General features: G+C 31.7%; 2 protein-coding genes across 6 annotated transcripts in view; both read right to left on the bottom strand.

Moving 5' to 3' along the window:
• The window catches only part of LOC110033407 (DNA replication complex GINS protein psf3-like), a 52,920-nt gene extending 39,486 nt beyond the window's left edge, over positions 1-13,434 (bottom strand). The window contains exons 1-8 of one of the 5 annotated variants that reach the window (XM_020737374.1): positions 13,201-13,434; positions 8,662-8,752; positions 8,267-8,325; positions 8,087-8,158; positions 7,451-7,551; positions 7,116-7,208; positions 6,788-6,924; positions 6,191-6,461 (exon numbers count right to left, since the gene is read on the bottom strand). In XM_020737374.1, the coding sequence (XP_020593033.1) occupies positions 6,331-6,461; positions 6,788-6,924; positions 7,116-7,208; positions 7,451-7,551; positions 8,087-8,158; positions 8,267-8,311 (579 nt within the window). In that variant the 5' untranslated portion in view covers positions 8,312-8,325; positions 8,662-8,752; positions 13,201-13,434 and the 3' untranslated portion in view covers positions 6,191-6,330. Of the gene's footprint in view, positions 1-6,190; positions 6,462-6,787; positions 6,925-7,115; positions 7,209-7,450; positions 7,552-7,704; positions 7,750-8,086; positions 8,159-8,266; positions 8,326-8,661; positions 8,753-13,200 lie in introns of those variants that run through there. The other 4 variants (XM_020737376.1, XM_020737377.1, XM_020737378.1 and 1 more) reach the window with 4 other exon arrangements.
• On the bottom strand, positions 4-1,360 carry LOC110033413 (rho GTPase-activating protein 2-like; the record flags this gene model as incomplete). Its single annotated transcript, XM_020737382.1, has 5 exons — positions 1,007-1,360; positions 822-942; positions 621-743; positions 180-410; positions 4-87 (listed from the first exon to the last, which is right to left on the bottom strand). Coding segments are annotated over exons 1-5 (849 nt in total), but the record flags the coding sequence as incomplete, so codon positions are not given.
• Positions 13,435-15,956: the final 2,522 nt, after the last annotated feature.

The raw sequence follows: 15,956 nt of genomic DNA, 5'->3' as shown, positions 1-15,956 counted from the left end.
TCTTTCCCTCAGTGATTTAAGTATCAATGCTTTGAGCAAGTTCATGACTTGCACGGCATGAATCAAAGAAGTTAAGGGATCCAATAACTGCAAAAGGTTGAAGACTTTTAGATTCATTACTGAGCTTGAAGCTAATGAATTCAAAATATAGATAATGGAAGGAGTTATAAGAAGTATACTTGAGTCATGTTTGGTGCGAAGACCATGGCTATGTTTCTGGCATTCATCTTGTTGGAGTTCTCCTCTTCAACCACATCTGCCATGAGCTCAACCGCCCAATTGAGGAGTGCATTTTGTGTTGGGGGAAGCAGCTTCACAAGCTCGGAATAATCTTCCTCAGTTTCGCATTGAAGAACTTGTCCTGGGGAGAGACTGTCCATCACCCCTTCAGGAAGTTCTCTGAACCAGGCCTGTAAAGTAGTGATATAACATTACAATTTTCTGATTTTAGAGAGATGATAATGAAAAAAAAAAAATTTTTTTTTGATGTTCATGTTGATGACTGAGTGATAAAAAATTTGATTTGTTCCAAGTTTAAATGTTAAACATAGATCTTATTATAAACATTTTCTTCAAAAAATTCAAATCTTTCAAGAAATCCCAAATAAAATTCATCAAACCTTTATCAGGCTAGCCAAGCAATGAACATCAATGCCATCAGGCAGAACGCCCAGCTTGCTGAGCTGCTGCCTTGCTTCCTTCTCCTGCTCATTTTCGGGATTTATCCTAAAAATTCCTTCTGCCTGAAAACAAATAATCAACTTCAATTACTCTAAAAACAAGACAACCATTTAAAAAAAAAATACAGAGTCTTGTTCTACCTTTAAACCACCCTGAGAGCATAATCTCTGCTGCATCAGCAACAGAATAGTCGGCACACTATTCCCTTTAGAGTCATACCCGCATTGCATCGACTCAGGGGATATTCCAAATACATTCAAACTGTAATATTTCATTAGAATCGAAGGACATATGTATTTGCAGAATTAAAAGATAACTGGAGTACCTCGCGCTGGGAGCTTGGCGAGGTACTTGGAGCTCAAACTCGACTGGAAGACCGAGGAAGCCATGGAAACGGTCGAAGGTAACATGAGCTATGTGATGAACTTCAGAAGGCCAACTGATGTCGATTGCTGGCTCTTCCTCTCTCAAGTGGCAGTGAGCCATGGATTTCTTGAAGGTAGCTGCAAGAAGAGTGATCAGAGAGATCTGGCATTGTCTTTCCTCTACTTCCCCTTTTCCTCCCCTCTTCCCATTTGCTCTGCAACCACATGGTGCTACAGCTACTTCTGACATCTCTCTCTCTCTCTTTCTCTTCGAAATGGAGAAGAGGGGTTTAGCGGGATGATAATGGGAGTGGAGTGAGGTCTCTGTTAAGTGTTCTGATTCAAACGGCTACTTGAGTTTCAAATTTGGGAGATTTTTGTTTTTTGTTTGCGCTTTTTGTCTTCTGGGGAAAAGGTTGGAAGACGAGTTTTGTATGGCACGCTGGCTGATGAGCTGTTTGTTCAAACGTGAAATTCAGTGCCTTCAGTTGGTGGGGTTATCTCTGTTTTTGACTAACTTTAACTGTTTAATTTGCCCAAAAAAAAAAATTAAAAAAACAGTAAAAAAAAAAAGTGAGATTATACATACATGCCATTCAATTCCCGTATTTACAATTAAGGCCGTCAAAACGGCTCTTTCAGCATGAACAACACGAGCCAATATTTGTTTAATCGTGTTCGGCTCGTTTTGGCTTGAAATACTACTAATCAATTATATATAAATCTTTGATGAGTAGTGTTTTTAAAAAATTTAATTGGCAACAAGGCTACAAAGATTTATAATCAATTAATAGTATTAATGAAGAAAATAAAATAAAAATTATTAAATTAGATCCAAATGATGTTTTAAATCTTGCACTAATCCTTAACATCTTATGGCTTAGTGATAAGGGTTGTTAAAATGACTCTTCATTCTTGAACGATTGTCAAAACGACAATTTGTTCGTGAACGGCTCTTATTCGGCTCGTTTGGTGTTCAGCTCGCTAAGCAAACGAGCCGAACACAAATACACTTTTTGAGAGCGAGTTCAGCTCGCGTTCGGCTCGTTTACACCCCTATTTACAACAAAGAAATTTTAAATTTTACATGTAATTTTATCTATGCATTAAAAGGTGTATTTCACTTTTTGCTTAATTAAAATGATGATTTTTTTGGATAAAAGATAAGGGTGGCACAGATAAAAAAAATAAATTTTAGATATTAGTGCATATAATGGCTCCTAAAAAGAATAGATTGCAATTGAATATTATATTTTTAAATATTTTGATTTTAAATAAATAAAAAAATTATTTTTTTTTTTGTATTTAGTATGATGAAAATTAATATAAATGTAAAACACAAACGAAAACAAGTGTAAATTACAAAAATTTTTTATTAATTTACATATCTAACAATTTTAACTTTTAATATCTATATTTGTAAGATTTTATTATTATATCACTTTTAAAAACTTAGGTATCGTGGTACTTTTAGTATGATGTCCAAGATTTGTGTGATATGTATTTATATATGAAACGTATGTAAACAATTAAGAATTATGTGGCATGTATGCAAAAGCCATTTGTTTTAATAAAAAATGTGTATGATTTTTATCAACTAAATTGACGTCGCCCCCAATTCATGGAGAAAATATTATATTGTATGAGGACTTCAATCACTGTTTGTCACGTGTACAGTCCAGACCCCGAAAGTAAAAAAAAAAAAAAATTAAATTGTTTAATGCATTGTAGGATATGCACGACCAGGAGTGATTGGAGTCCGGATGAAGCGTTGCATCAAAACTCCTGAAGTAATATTTTTTAATAATTGTTTGGCTCCCACTTTTTAATTGATTTTGGTGAGGAATTTTTTTTTACAATTAAGTTTATTAATGTGCATGAATAAGAAAATTTTTGTTCAAATTCTAAAATAAGTGCATTTACAAATATAGCATCCAATTTTTATGTATTTGTGTATCTAACACCTCTTTTTTTAGCATTAATTTATATGAAACAAATACTTTTTATGATGTAAGAAAATATCTCTATTTTATGTTTAAAAAGTGAAACATATATTTGCATGCAAAAATAAGGTGGTATAAATATATAAATTGAAGTTTAGATGTAAGTTATATAAATACATAGAAATTGAGCGAAGTATGTAAATTATGAGTGTAAACGAGTTGAGTTGAGCTCGAGTCACCCTCTGCTGTAGCTCAAGCTTGATTAATTTTATCGAGTTCGAGCTCTAGCTTCACTGTACAAGTTCGAGCAGGCTTACGAGCCAACTTGTTTATTATAAAAGAGGAAAATAATATTAAGTTTATAATAAAACACAGACATATTGAACAATTAGAAGAAAAATAAGAAGAAAACATGTAATATAAAATATTAAATATGATTTTTAAATTTTTTAGTACTTTATATAGATAAAATTTTCAAATTTAATATTTTTTAAATATGCTTTACATTGATGTATTTTTAAACTAGCCGGCTCACGAGTTAACGAGTTAAGTTGAGTCGAGCTAGCTTGACCTTAGTAGCTCAAGCTCAGTTCATGAGCCACTTATAGATCTAAACTCAAGCTGGCTTACGAGTCTGCTTGACTAACTTAAACCCCTAATGTAATGTTTCATATGTTAATGGTAATATTTTAAAAATAATTTAAAAAGAAGTTATTTTTTCAACGCAAAATGTAATTTCCTATTTTTATTAGTATGAATAAGAAGAATCTTATTGAGTTGGCATAAGCGCATTACACACCAAAATTTTTTTTAGCATGTGTCCACGCTCCAACTATCTTTGTGCCTCTTTTGCTGCGTTTAGGATAGCTTGTGCATTTCAGAATAAATCTAAAATGCTGCTTGCAGATCGACCGTCGGGTTTAACCTTCAGCCTGCATTTATTGTAAAAATGAATCGTGTTTTTGGATAAGCAGACAAAACGCGGGAACCAAACGGTCCGCCGCACTTATAAGCTACCCCAAACGGGTTAGTTGTCACTACATCAAGCACATTACGACATCTTTAGGCAATAAGCTGGCACTACAGAAGCCTCATATTTGCTTTTTTACATTTACACCACCTAAATTTTTCATATCACCAAAAAAAAACAAAAAAAAAAAAATCACCATTTTAACTTCTACAGAGTGAAATATACATGTGATGCATAGGTAAGATGGTGGCATGTATGTAAAAATTAAAGTTTAGATGTTAGATATGTACAGGCAAGAATTGAGTTGTATGTATATAAATATCCCTAATTATTTTTTTTTAAAGAGAGGGAGAATTTCTTAATTTTTTTTTTATTTTGATTTAGTTTGTTATATTTTTCTTCACTTTCTAAAATATAAACCACATAATTGTTATGTATTTACATATCTGACATTTAAACATTTTTATGTACAAACATATTATAAAGGCATGTCTTTATCATCTCTATCATAAATGTACTCTTTTGGCATTTTCTTTATCATTTATCGTGCACGAGTACAATTACATCCTCTACCAGTACTATAAAAGATGACTCCCAGAACTATAAAAGATGACTCCCGATAGACTTACGCTTTAAATATTTATTTAAATTATATTTCATTTTTTTTATAATTAGAAATTATTTATTTTCTTTTATGTGCAATGCAGAGTATGAACCAACATAAATAACAAAACAATTAGTTCTTTTTTTTTTCAATTATAAAATTATCTCTAATGAGTCTAAAATAAGTGAAACATTTTTAAATAAAAGAAACTAAATTTAATACATAAATCAGTGATGACCCCCTTTGAACTTTAAGAGACATCTGAAACACTTATCCCTTCACTTTCTTTCTACTAAATTCACATGTATGCAGGACAGGTGCATATTTAAGAATTTTTATTTCCAAAATAACTCTCTAACATAGAATTCATAATTTAAATATTTTTTTTCCCAATTATATTTTAAATAAAAAACTCTTCCATGACATTCATATACTCTACTTAATGGCATTTAATTAAAACCACAAACATAATTAATACATAAATCTTTACATCCAACTCCACTGAAGTTACTTCTTCCTGCCTTTTTTTTACTTCTGATCTAAATAATAAAAAATGATAATTAGTACATTAAAGTAATTATGCAAATCCTGCATTGAAATTAACAGTAAACATACCTCTCTTTTTTTTTTTTTTTTTTTTTTTTTTTTTTTTTTTTTTTTTTTTACTAATTCTGGATTTTCCTCCGATCCGAGATTTCTATAGCTTCAATCCTCATTTTATTTAATCAACCATTAACATTTTAAAACTAAACATTTATTTAAAATTCCTTAATACTATAAAACGCTCACTCACTTATTAGACGCTCTGTTCTGCCCTTAACTCGTACAAACGTGAGCCGCACTTCTTCCTCCTCTTTCTTCTACCACCAGTGGTCAGTTGAGCACGTAAGCTTCATATGACCAGAAATTATTGCATCAAGAGTCTGATACAATTTTACACAATTTTGCATCATGACTCTAATCAAGATCTGCCACGTATACAGGCAAGCCCCCAATTTAATACATAGGTGTATCTGATAGTACACGTGATAGATCGTAATAGAGTCCTGATGCAAAATTATATCAAAACTTCTAATGCAATAATTTCTCATCTGACAAGGAAAAACCACATGATCCTTCCTCCTTCAGCTTCTTCTCGAGTACGCGTAAACAATCTTCCCTCATAGAGGCTCACATCGTCTTCTTGAATATAGCACACCCTCGGCGACCTCTTATGAACATGTCAACTCAACTTGCCCAAGAGAAAACAAGTTTCCTTCTTGTGACTTCTTCCTTCTCTTCCCTCTCTCTTCTCCTTCGTATTTTAGACATCAAACTTTGGATGTTATGAATGTGAAATATTAAACTTTGGAAGTTAATACACAAACATCAAACTTTGGATGTTAAAAATATAAATACATAAAAATTGTTTGGCATGTAAATTTCCCTAAATTGGGGCATTTACATGCTATATTTATACATCTAACACCAAAACTTCCCTATATAATACTCAAATTCTTAACATCAAATAAAAAAAGACACAGTTACTAAATTTAAAAAAAAAAAATGAAATTAACCAAGTAAACCGTGCCACCCACAACACAATACAACTAATGAAGATAAAATCACAACTTAAAACATCATTAACAATAATCTTAAAAGCAGACTCCTCCTAATCATTATATTTTACAACAAAACAGTGATATTCTAATGTAATTGTGATTGATTAGTTTGGTAGTCAATGAATTACAATACAGTGCTGACAAGCTGATTAAAAAAAAAACAAACTCATGTAGTTGAGGATTGTTTCAATATTGTTGGCTTTCTTTTTCTCCCTAATATAGAAGCCTTCTCCAACCTTGATCCACCTATCCTCCATTTCTTAAACGCAACCATTGACGACCGAGCAGCTTCAAACACTTAGAATCCAAACACATTTCATTAATTATTATATTAAAGAATGCATTAGTATGCAATCATTATAAAAGGATAAGAAAGATTTACATACATACCACTCAGATTCTTATTTATTTTTACATATCTAACACCTAACTTCATTTTTTTACATACAAGCCACGTCCCCTATGCAAGAAAAAGGTGTATTTCACGTTTTAAAAGTTAAATGGTGATACTTTTTATGTGATGTGAAAGATTTGGGTAGTAGAAATGTAAAAATAAAATAAATGCATAAGAATAGGGTGGTATTTATGTAAAGGAACCAAAAGATAATTAGAAGAAACTTTACATTGGGATTCTTCCTTTGTGAGCTTGGAGGAGAATTTGGGTGTAGCTCCTGTGATGCTGTGTGATTTGCACAATATCTCAGTGTATCTGCTACTGAATGCATATTGAAGAAAAGGACCAATGCTCTTGTCTGTAACCCTGTCAGCAATCAGAGATTGCCATGAGAATAGGCTTTTTGTGCCAAAGAAATAAATAATTAAAATCTAAATATAAGAATAACTTCTTCTTTATCCCTCTTCCTCTTGTGTACTCACTAAAAGATTAAAAGATTAAAATTTCTTCAGAATCGATTTATGTATCAAGCGAAAAGCATAGATTTGTTTACATACAGGGGTAAAAGTTTGCAACCCAGCTCATAGAAGTAAGGGGAGCGGAATCTCAAATCCACGCATGCTGCATCAGCCTGGATTTCCTTTCTCGTCCTGAACACCAATTAAATTCTAATAATGATTGCTTATTCTACCATATAGAAAGCATCCGATCACAAATTTGATTTGCAAGGCATAGTTTCAAAACACATGATTTCATGTCACAACTACTTCCCAACATACACATGCATACATACATACATACATACATATATGCATTGTTTGATGTCAAATTGGACATAATCACAAATATCTGTTCATTTTTCAAAAAGCGTCAAGCATGCTAAGAAACTTACTTTTGGCTAAAACAATGAGGAACATTGATTGATACTGCTTGTCTCAAGTACAACTCATGAGCAAGCCAAAATGGCATGTCAACTTTAGCACTCTTTTCTATCTGAACAAAAATAGCATTGCAAGTATTCTAGAACTTCAGAACATAACATAAATTGCAGAATGTAAAAGAAAAAGATAAAAAAAAAGTTTGTGGCATTTGCATAACAAACCATACGATTTTTTTTTTATGTATTTACATATCTAACACCTAAACGTGAGCAAGCCAAAATGGCAAGTCAACTTTAGCACTCTTTTCTATCTGAACCAAATAGCATTGCAAATATTCTAGAACTTCAGAACATAACATAAATTGCAGAATGGAAAAGAAAAAGAGAAAAAAAAGTTTGTGCCATTTGCATAACAAACCATACGATTTTTTTTATGTATTTACATATCTAACACCTAAACATTCATATTTCCATACATACCACTCAAATATTTATCACATAAAAAATAACACAATCGTCATCTTTTTAAAATTGAAATACACCTTTACACGCATAGATTTACGACACCACAGTGTCATAAGTGTAAATATCAAACTTTAGGTGTTAGATAAGTAGTTTCTAAAAAATTATGTTTCATGTACAACTTACACTATTTGTTTCTGAACTAGGATCAAGTAGACCAACTCCATTTGCTCCTATTTGAAAAATAACAGAAATAGGCTACAGAAATAATATTCGTGTCAGCAAAGAACTACCTATATGATTATAAATCCATTCCAGCACAACCTAAAGAAAGGAGAAGAAAAAGGCTAACTGGCTAGCACATACCTCTTCCTCCAGTAGAATATCATCTATGTCATAGTACATGCCCATCTTATGACCCTGACCTTACAACAGATTAGCAAGAATCTCTTCAGAATTGAAAAGATAAAAGAAGAGTTACATGCATACCACTCAATTCCTATGCATGTACATATACAACACCTAAGCTTCAATTTTTACATGCATACCATCGTGCCTATGCTTGCAAAGGTGTATTTCACTTTTAAAAAATTAAAACGGCAGTATTTTTTATGTGAAATGAAAGATTTGGGTGGTATAAATGTAAAAAAGTAAAATTTAAGTGTAAGATAAGTAAATACATAGGAATTGGTGGTATGTATGTAAATGCCCAAAGATAAAATATACATGTTTGATTGTAATATGCAGATTGGCTTACTTACAGGTAAAATTTTGCAACCTGGCTCATAGAAGTAAGGGGAGGGGAATCTCAAATCCAAGCATGCTGCATGAGTGTGAATTTCCTTTCACGTTCTGAACAACAATTAAATTATAAAAATAATTGTGAATTCTACAAAAAAAAGAAGCATCTTTCATGGACTTGATCTATTCGACACAACATCGCTTTCAAGTTACGACTACTTCACAACAAATGCATGCTTGATAAATTAAAAACAAAGCGCATCAATTATAATCTCAAATCTTTGTACATTTCATAAAAATCATCTACCAAACTAAAGAATTTGCTTTAAGATGAAACAAGAAGGAAAATTTATGGATTCTTCTTGTCATAAGCAGGCCAAAATGGCAGGTCCTCTTTAGAACTAATTTCTACCTAGACCAAACAAAATATGTGAGTGAAATTTAGAACAGAAGAAGAATTGCAAGAAGGGAGGAAAAAGGATGAAAGAATTGATTTTGCAAGCATCATCTAGCTAGGGCTCATATCTCCTAATCCTACTGATTTGCATCACCTTCAAGACAGTAATGTTGCACATCATATAACTATGCTTCCTTTTTTTGTTTCTTAAGCAACTTTTATTGCTTGCGGTTCAAATTACTGTTGAAATTAAAGATAAAAAATGTAACTAGCTGTTGAACTAGCAAAAGAAAGTACTAAGGATAAAACTAGCCCAATTTGAGCAAGCATGGCCTATGTTCGAGTTCAGCTTGTTTGATTTTTATTCTATTTAAACTCATGTTAGATTATGCTCAAAAACAATATGTTCATGTTAGGCTCAACTTAGGGTACTTAGGCTTAAATAAATATAAATTTCAAATTAAAAATAATTATTTTAAAATTTAAATTACAAATTAAAAGACCCAGAGTTTTCTAAAACAAGATTTGCAAACAAGCATGTTATTTTCACAGTTAAATTTCATCACTAAAACATATGTAAAACGACGTAATTCTAAAACATCGTGGCTTAACAGCAACAAATTAAAGAAGAATAGCTATTAAAGAACATCACTTCATGAAAACATGCCATCAACCTCAATATCCCACATAAAATAATTTATTCGCCAAGAAAACCATCCAACTATGAAAGAATCTAAGAAACAAAAAATGCTACAAAAAACAAGCACATCTTAAGAACAGCAAATGGCAAGGCATATCTAAACAAAGGGAGATATACTGCATACAAAAATATCAGTTAAGAAATGGACGTCAATATTAAAAAAAAAGGAAAAAAATAACTCTACTAAATCTTAAGATCTCATTTTAACTGTAAAAACTTCTAAAAAAGGAATAGAGATTCCTTGAAAAAGCTAGAAAATTTTGAGAAAACTTCATTGAAAGATTCAAAAATTGCAACAGCATTAAAAAAAACAAAAGTTGGATCTCCCAAACCAACTTAGTTGACTAGCAAAAAAAAGTAGAAATTAAGCCTCACTCTTATAGACAAATAATAGCATAGCGAGAATAAACTAAAGAAGAAACCAGCGACATATTTACAGTATGAAGAGAGACCGGGACAAGTTTAAAAAATAAAGAGACAAAGTAAGTAAAGATTTGAGTGAATTTGTTGTTGCTTCAAGAATCATAAGAGATGGCGAAATAGACAACCGGAGACCACAAAGCGACAAAATGGCATAAAGAACGATAAAGAGCATGGACTCAAAAAAAAGGAGAAAGCGAGAAAAGCATGAGATAAGAGTTTGTTTGGGATAATTGTAAATGTCAAAAAAATTAGTTCTGAAGCCACTATAAAAAAAAGTTTTTGTTTGTAGTTGCTGCTAAAGCATCCTCCATTCTTAGGAAGATCAAACTACGAGGTTGTCGTGTTGTTGTGGTCAAATTATTATTACACTCTCACTTATGTTAAAACACATAAATTAAATATTACTTGTCAAACAGAGAAAAATGCAATTTATAAAAAATAATATCAGATTTATCTCATGAGAAATGCAATAAATACTTGAAAAATTTGTCACGACCCGATTCAAGACTTATAATTAACTAAGATGGGAACAGATGGTCGGACGGTAAAATTTAATTTTCTATTATTCTAATTCTATCCTTAATAGTTTAAAATTCAAATATTCATGAAACAACCACTAAAGAAAGTAATTTAATTAATAAGTAAAACTATTATCTACTCAATTATTTTCTCGCCTCCTCTACACAGTAGCTCTTTTAGTATTCATCTTATTAAAAAACTTACATCTGAAAAATTATTAAAATATAATGAGTTATCTAAAATAACCCAGTGGAGCAATAACCCTTATAAACTACAATAACTCAAGAAAAAACAAGCAATACGAATGTTGATCTTTTATATTTCACCATAAAAGATCTTATAATAATCTAATGTATGTGTTCATGAAATTTACTCAATGAAAATAACTTAAACTTCGATACGCATTAACTTTAATTGTACTTGTCATGGTTAATATTTAACTTTGTTTTTATTTCATGCTATTAAATTCACATGTCTTAAAAGCACCGTCAAAACATAACCTAACACACCTATGGTTAATATCATCCCATCGGCAAAATGGATCGTGATCTAATTTACACGAGTGTTTGAAATACAAATGTGTCTACTAGCCCGAGTCTGACATTCTCTTTTAAGCACATCAGTTAACGGTCTAAACATCACAATTGTTAAGGGTGATAGGATAACATTACCCACATAGGTACACCAACATCCACTGCTTGTACCGTAAGGAGGTGAACTACTCTTTCATGCACATACAAACAATCATGCATACACTATTTCATTATTCATATCATATATTCTTTACTTATGAAATACTTTATCTCTATCTATTGATGAATAAAATGCAATTTTACTAAATATATAGATAATGCAATAAGCAAATATATGTATTTATAATGGAATCTACATATTATGTATTCATATAACATCTTCTTAGGAAAACTATAATGCAACTATTAATATATAATTGTTAATATGCATGCTTTATATAGAACAATATGAAGGGTCAATGATAATGAAAAACTAAAATTAAAATACATCTAGAAATAATAAATACTACTGTAATTCTGAAACATATTACTCGCCTTGAATCTATTTGATGATTCTTGAAGACACTTAATCTTTGATTTTATCCGCTATTTAGTATCTATAAAGGCAAAAAATAGCATTATGTTAATCTTATAATCTCTCTTAATCATCTTGATTCAACAATTATTCTCATCAAAATCCTAAAATATTTCTCAGTTACACATTATTTTAAGTATTAACATATCTTCTAAATAAAAAAACATGAGTAGAACATACCGCACTAAAATTTTTTCGGTTGCTCCTACCTCGATCACCTCTCCAATTATATTTTAAAAATTCTGATTAAATTAAATCTACTATTAATATTTTAAAAATTAAACATATATTAGATTCATAATTAATATGCTAAAACAGTCACATTAAACTTTAGTGATTTGCTTGGCTCCTCAGTAGTTGTGCACGCCAGGGAGATTGATGGCTTCGCTTCGGCTCTTCCCCTATCACACGAAGTGTTGAAGCCTCCCACACACGTCCTTCCTTTGCACACAAAGGATGGTCGAATTCGGCTTCCCCTTCTCCTGCGCTAGCACAAAACCAACATGCAGCCTCCTCTTCCTCGTCTAGGGCAGGAGCTTTCATCTCCTACCCAAAGCCGCTTGATTCATCTCTTTTCCTGCACACCGACAATGATGCATATAAGCCTTTGTTTTCAACTTTATCTGCTCCTCCTGCAAGAACAACGCCACCCCTACTTCCTTCCCACAAGCAACTGAACGTGATGTTGTCTTTCTCCAACAAGACATCTTCGACATAGCCTCCCTCAACTTCTTATCTCACAGGTAAATATTCTTCTTCCTTCCTCTTCTTCTTCTACAACTAATTCTTCTTCTCCTTCTGCCGCTACTCCTCCTCCTCCTCCTCTATCTTTCATGCTCTCCCTCTCTATTAAAACTGGCTATTACAAAATTTATGTAAATTTTGGGTGGCAAAGCTTCAACAAATTAGGAGCAAACTTCAGTTGTAGATTATAGATCTACACGCCACCGGCAACATTATATCAACGGTGGATCTATATAGCAACGCCAAAAGATGAACTCTAATTCAAAGAATGGGCTGTTTGGTAGAAGGAATTGAGTGGGATTCAAGCACGATTTAACTAAATTCTGCGAAACAGAAAAAGACATCTTTATATCCTACAGGTTCTTAAATCCTGTTTTTTCTTCGTTTAGCCATAAATCCAGGATCTAGTACATCCCGTTGAAAGAAAGATTTACGGGATTTAGGGGCTGTTTGGTAGTCGGCATTAATCAGGATTTACGCAGGATTTAGGCTAAATCCTGCCAAACGGCAAAATGAATCTCCGTAAATCCTGAGATTTGTCAAATCCCAAAATCCGGCCGATTCGTCGTAAATCCCAGATTTAGTAAATCCCGTGAATCAGCGTATTTAGTAAATCCGGTACGAGCGAAGTGAACGAGCAAAGAGAAAGAATGGCACGAACAGGCTTACCTCTTCCTCAATGGTTTCTGGTAGGAGCGGAGCGGAGCGGAAGGATGAGAAAGATGGGACTTTCAGTGGTCTCTGTAAGCCGCGATCCCATCGTTGCCTTCCAAGCTTGCTCTAATGGCGATTTTATCGGGAAGGTTGGTTCACGAAGGCGATGGTTTTGAGCGAAACCGGGAGGGAGAGGGAGAGGGAGATAAGCGACGTTTAGGGCGACGGTGGCAACCTCAAGGGTTTCGGGTAGAGAGGGGAAGTAATGAGAAAATAATCGATTATTAATTATAATTAGATAAATTAAAATGTAATTATTTAATAGCAAAGTAATGAATTTAATTTTTTTAATTCTTAAATATTTTATAAAATTTTAGGTATTTCTTAATTTATATAATTTGTTAAAGATTAAATTTAATAATTAATAATTTATATAAGTACTTAATAATTAATTTAAAAATCTCTTTATACACTTGGAGATATACATTTGTATTTTTTATTTAATATTTACTTTATTATATTTACTCTGGTAAATCCTATTAATTTTTTTTAAAATTGCAAAAATATTTTTCGAGATTTATCAGAATTTGCTTACTAATATAAAAATTTATAGACATGAGATACCAAATAATTTGCAAGTTGTTTAATTTTTTAATTTATTTCAATATAGTGGAGATGTTTTAATATACAAAAGAAGTTGTCGTAGTCACTCCCCAAAACATTTTACCTAAACTTCCACAACTATAAAAAATCTATTAATTCATAATATATAGAGTTTCTTTTTTAATGCTTGAGCTATTGCACATGAAATATAGCTCAAAATTGGGGTTTATATAGGCGTAAAACTGGTTGGTAAATATTTATTGGTAATTTTGACATAGGCTATATCGATGGGAGCAAACATGTTGGGACACAATACAAGTATAATTAATCTAATTCTAGATGTCTTGTATTTGAAGGCATTTGTCCATGGGGAAGTTATCTTAAGAAGTGATGATGGCTTTTAAAAAAGCAATTTTGAGGATAGAAGAATCTTGAAGGTATGGCCTTTAATCAGCATGGTGAGTGGTACTAGAGTCCTTCAAGTAGCTAAAGTGAGCAGTGACAATTATGGTCGGGACAACAAAAATTTCAAGGTTTGACATGAGACAAAAGCATGGTTGCAAATAAACCAAGGTGAGTGGAGCACAAGATTGTTTGAGCTTTAGTTTGTTTGACAAAAGCTCATGAAGACTTGGCACATGCTTGTTTCAAGCTTTTTGTGATATTGTTTCAAGTTTGAGCATGTGTACCAAAGGTTTTTGTGAGCTTGGCTTGAAATTAAGCTTGTTTATAATGTAATCAGCTGGTTATAAGCAGACAATTCATTTGAAAAAAAATGAGCTTTATTTTGCCAAGAATGTTGGGTTAGAAATGATTCATTAGTATGCAATTGTGATCATAATATAATGTAGTTGTTGGGCGAAGTTACTTAGTCTAAAGGCTCTCATGGTAGCTATTATATTTGTGAAGCCGTTGGGGGTCAAATCTCGTGAAAAGAAAACTCACACACCACATTCTTAATGGCATAATTTAGTATAAATGTAATAGTATATTTATTGTAAGCTTTAGTTTTTTTTTTTTTTTAATTTAAATTTTTTAAATTTTCTATAGTTTTTTTTTTTTTTTAATTTAAATTTTTTAAATTTTCTTTTATTCTTTTCTATGTAAGCTTAACATCATCATTGATAAATTATTACAATAGGCGAATGGAGTTTGCAAAATGCTTTTAGGTGATAAAATTTTAGTTGAATGCTTTATATTTTATTGATTCATTGAATTTTTATGTCCCTGTTAAACTTCAATCCACAAAGATTTTATTTAAAATATGATGGTATTTTGAAAATAGTGTCCCATCCCTTGAGATTTTCAATCAATGTGACCATCAAATAGAGTTAAATGCTTAAAATATTTATATTTACAATTTTTTTTTATTTTTTTACTTGAATTTCATTAATATCAGTCTCATCAACTTCAGTACTTACGTGGAGAATGATTGATCTTCGTAAGTGGGATTTACAACTTTGATTTATATAACCAAAGGTATGATGATTTCATGATGAGTGTAGGATTATTGATGTTGCACTCGCTTTTCTATTTTGAGCTTATTGCCCATTATTCAATGATGGAGATGATTTAGGTTTTAATCGTATGGATTTAATTGAGCCAGCTTAGGAGCTAACAAACAAAGTCGATTCAAGCCTAAACTTGAGTCTTAACGTAAGAGCTTGTAGCATAATAAACATACCTCGGAGGTCGTTATTTATTTATTTTTTCTCCTCTGCTACTTCTCATAGATCGCAATCGTCATCCGGACGCAGCTTGTGTTCGGACTCCAGACATAATATTTTTTTAGAGCAATGCACGTAAGTGCTACGTCTAGATTCCAGATATAATATTTTTTCAAAGTAACGAGCGTAATCTCCCTTTTCTTTTCTCTCCTCTTTTTTATAATTTATTTGGCATTGCTCCCTAGCTTTTTTTATTTATTAAACTCTACCAAACAACCGTACTCATTATTGTTATTATTATTATTATTATTATTATTATTATTATTATATATATATATATATATATCAATTGATTAGACATCCATTTGGTATGAGATTTGATTTTCTCTGAGTGTAGGGTGTGGTACTTAAATTATAGACACAAGAGGGATAATCTGGGCTCGTATCATAGCATTCGGCCATTCTTATTAGTTCTTCCCGCCATGTCCAATAATTTATTAT

This window comes from Phalaenopsis equestris, unplaced genomic scaffold (assembly GCF_001263595.1).
Source record: "Phalaenopsis equestris unplaced genomic scaffold, ASM126359v1 Scaffold001173, whole genome shotgun sequence".
In the NCBI taxonomy this organism is placed as follows: Eukaryota; Viridiplantae; Streptophyta; class Magnoliopsida; order Asparagales; family Orchidaceae; genus Phalaenopsis; species Phalaenopsis equestris.
Note: the sequence above shows the minus strand (reverse complement) of the source record. Positions and strands in the feature narration are given on the sequence as shown.